The 2,770-nt window shown below is 39.4% G+C and overlaps 1 protein-coding gene across 1 annotated transcript; it reads left to right on the top strand.

The window, feature by feature from the left end:
- The first annotated feature begins 436 nt into the window (after nt 1-436).
- Nucleotides 437-2,460, top strand: LOC113850902. The gene is made up of 4 exons (XM_027481421.1): nt 437-1,115; nt 1,358-1,702; nt 2,155-2,342; nt 2,419-2,460. Exons 1-4 carry the CDS (start codon nt 437-439, stop codon nt 2,458-2,460), a joined length of 1,254 nt encoding a protein of 417 aa, XP_027337222.1.
- The last annotated feature ends 310 nt before the right edge of the window (nt 2,461-2,770 follow it).

Below are 2,770 nucleotides of genomic sequence, written 5' to 3'. Positions count from 1 at the left end.
TTGGGGACCAGTATAAAAAGCGAAGTTACCTTCTCATTTTTTCACGCTTTCATTTTTACTCTCCTACTTAGAGCTCTGTTCTCCCTCTTCTGCTTCTTTTTGTGTCAAAATTTCTTCTGGTTCTTTCCCATCTTCCCTATTTCTCGTCAAAATGGCCTCCAAGTCTAAGGTTCCTTCTGCTTTTTCCAGTGCTGAGCTCGTGCCTTTGGGTCATTCGAGCTACCTTCCTGAGCCACCTCTCGAGGAGGAGAAATTGGCTATTTGGAAATCCCAAGTACTTATTACCTTTTCATTAGGCTCGAAACCTCATGCATTTTTAGGTCCTTTTGTTCCCCAGCCATCTGTCGAGTCTTCTTTTTCTGCTGATAGGGTCTTGGCATTCTCTTCCAAATATAACTTGGATTCTCTCGAGAATGCCCACAAAATATTCTGAACCATGCCACCTCTATCCAAGGATTTGTATTTACCATGGTTAGATATGGTTGAGAGTGAAAAACAGGATAGTTGGAGGGCCCTAGGAATCTATGATGTCATTCAATTGTCTAGGTATAACATGTCTTATAATTTTCCTATGATTATGAGTTCTCTTTTCTTCTGGGATCGAGCAACTAGCTCTTTTCATGTTCCTTGTGCTATGATTACTCCAACCCTTTTTGATGTCGCGGCCATTGCTGGGCTTCGACCAACTGGTCCTTCATTTCGACCAGATTCTCATCCCAAAAATCCTGATGTAACCCCCAACTTCCAAAAGCTTTCTTACCAACTCTTCATAACCTTGAATATGAATCGAGATGGTCCCATTACTGATGAGGAGCATGTTGCTTTTCTGATGTTTTGGCTTTCCGCATACGTTTTTTGCTCGAGATCGCTCCAAGTACCAAAGACACTGCTTACTTTGGCTCAATTACTGCACGAAGAGTCTTCAATATGCCTTGGGAAGCTTATCTTAGGGAATTTGTATGAGAATTTAAATGAGGCCGTAGCTTCATTTAGGTCTAATGACTTTCCTTCAGTCATTAGTGGCCCCTTTTGGCTGCTTCAACTCTGGCTGAATGCTATTTTTGAAGAAAAATTACAAAGCTCTGAACCACTCAATATTTCTCGAGAGATTGAAGGTTTTCGTCTGACTTTCTTGACTACTAACATAGCCAAAAAAACACTATTGTAATGCTTTTCGACAATATTTCAATTTTTTCTTATCTCTTCAATCTTTCACTCCTCAACTTGCTCCTTTTTCTGCTTGAAAGGTAGGGCCAGTCTGGTTTAAACGCCCTTTTCCTTCGAGAACTCCAAGTGCCCAGTCTGAAGTTTTAATGACATGAAGACAATTTCTTTCATGTTAACTTCTTTTTTGTAGTTTCACTCTATCAAGTGGTTGCTTATCAACCAAATCTGGTAGCTCGACAATTTGGGTTGGGCCAATTAAAACCTTCTCTCATGTTGGAGGGGTCAAATCTAGATATTCTTGAAAACGCTCGAAAGAGTATTGATGATTTGAATGAGGCTATTAGTTTCTTTCGAAAACGTAGGACAAAAATTTCCCCTCTTGATTTCAAGCCTATTTTCTACTGTACTAGCACTTTTCAAAGTTGGTGGTCTACTTATTATCTTCACCCTGAGATATCTATCGAAGCGTGCAACCAGAATATGACTTCTGCTTTTTCTCTATTTCAGAAGGGGGATCCAAAGGCCAAGACAAGAGGTACGCATATTCGAGAAATCTAATCTTTTGAACGATTTTCTAAAGTACTTTACTTACCACAAAGAATATTCCAAACTATTTTTGAAGCTGCTCTTTCCTTGAGAGAAAAAACAAAAGAAAAAGTAAATAGGTATAGGGAATTTCATCCTTTTGAGAAGTTTATAGAAGAGATTCTTTTTAAAAAAATTTGACCAACTTTTCCACTTTTGCCAAACTGTAATTTTGCTCTGGCTTTACCCATAATTTCACCTAAATGGGTCGATTTACCTTCGACTCTTTTGAACGAATTATCCCCTCCTCGAAGTAGAATAACAGCTTCGAGGTTTTCTTTTAAAACTTATCCTTACCCTCTTCACTTTGATATTCAAGATGTGAGAATCCTTACAAAGTTTAAAGATGGTAAGATTTGCCCTGCTTTCTTCTCGAAATACTTTTTTTTTTCTTTTTATTAGATTTTAACATCTCGAGAAATTTTGCAGCTCTTCCAACGGAACCTTTTGTTAGTCGATATGACCAAGAGGATTGGGAAGAGGATGAGCCTCTTAAGAAAAAACAAAAATCTTCTCGAAAGGGTTCTTCTACAACAACCCTTAAAAAGGGTTCTTCGTCTACATCCCAAGCTGCCTCTTGGGTGTCTAAGGTAACTATTTTGACTCGGGTTTAATTAATTCTCGACATGGGTTTAGATTATAAGCTTGCTTCTTTTCTTTTCTTAGGCTAAGGCCATTCCCAAGGCTAAAACTCCTACCAAGCCCTAGATTTCTATCGAGATGGCTGCTTCGACTCCTGTGCAGCAGACACCTGATCAACCTTCAGCTCCATCAGTGGAGGTAAATTTTGTCTTTTTTCGAGTACTATTCTGTCTTTTCGAGTAGTTTTTGATGCTTTTCTTTGTGGCAGGTTTCGACTGATGACACTCCAAGTGTCAATTCACCCCCTAGGGTCTGAAAAGACCCTAAAAAACGTTTGACTCCAATCCCTGAGGAGTCTCAAAAAATCTCGAGAAAAGAACCTGCAGCTACTGCCCAACAAGGGAACGAGGCAGCTTCTTCCTCGAGTTCTGGATCT

This window comes from Abrus precatorius, unplaced genomic scaffold, assembly GCF_003935025.1.
Source record: "Abrus precatorius isolate BTA unplaced genomic scaffold, Abrus_2018 Scaffold9, whole genome shotgun sequence".
Classification (NCBI taxonomy): domain Eukaryota; kingdom Viridiplantae; phylum Streptophyta; class Magnoliopsida; order Fabales; family Fabaceae; genus Abrus; species Abrus precatorius.
The sequence above is the reverse complement of the archived record's forward strand: the minus strand, read 5'-3'. Positions and strand labels throughout refer to the sequence as shown.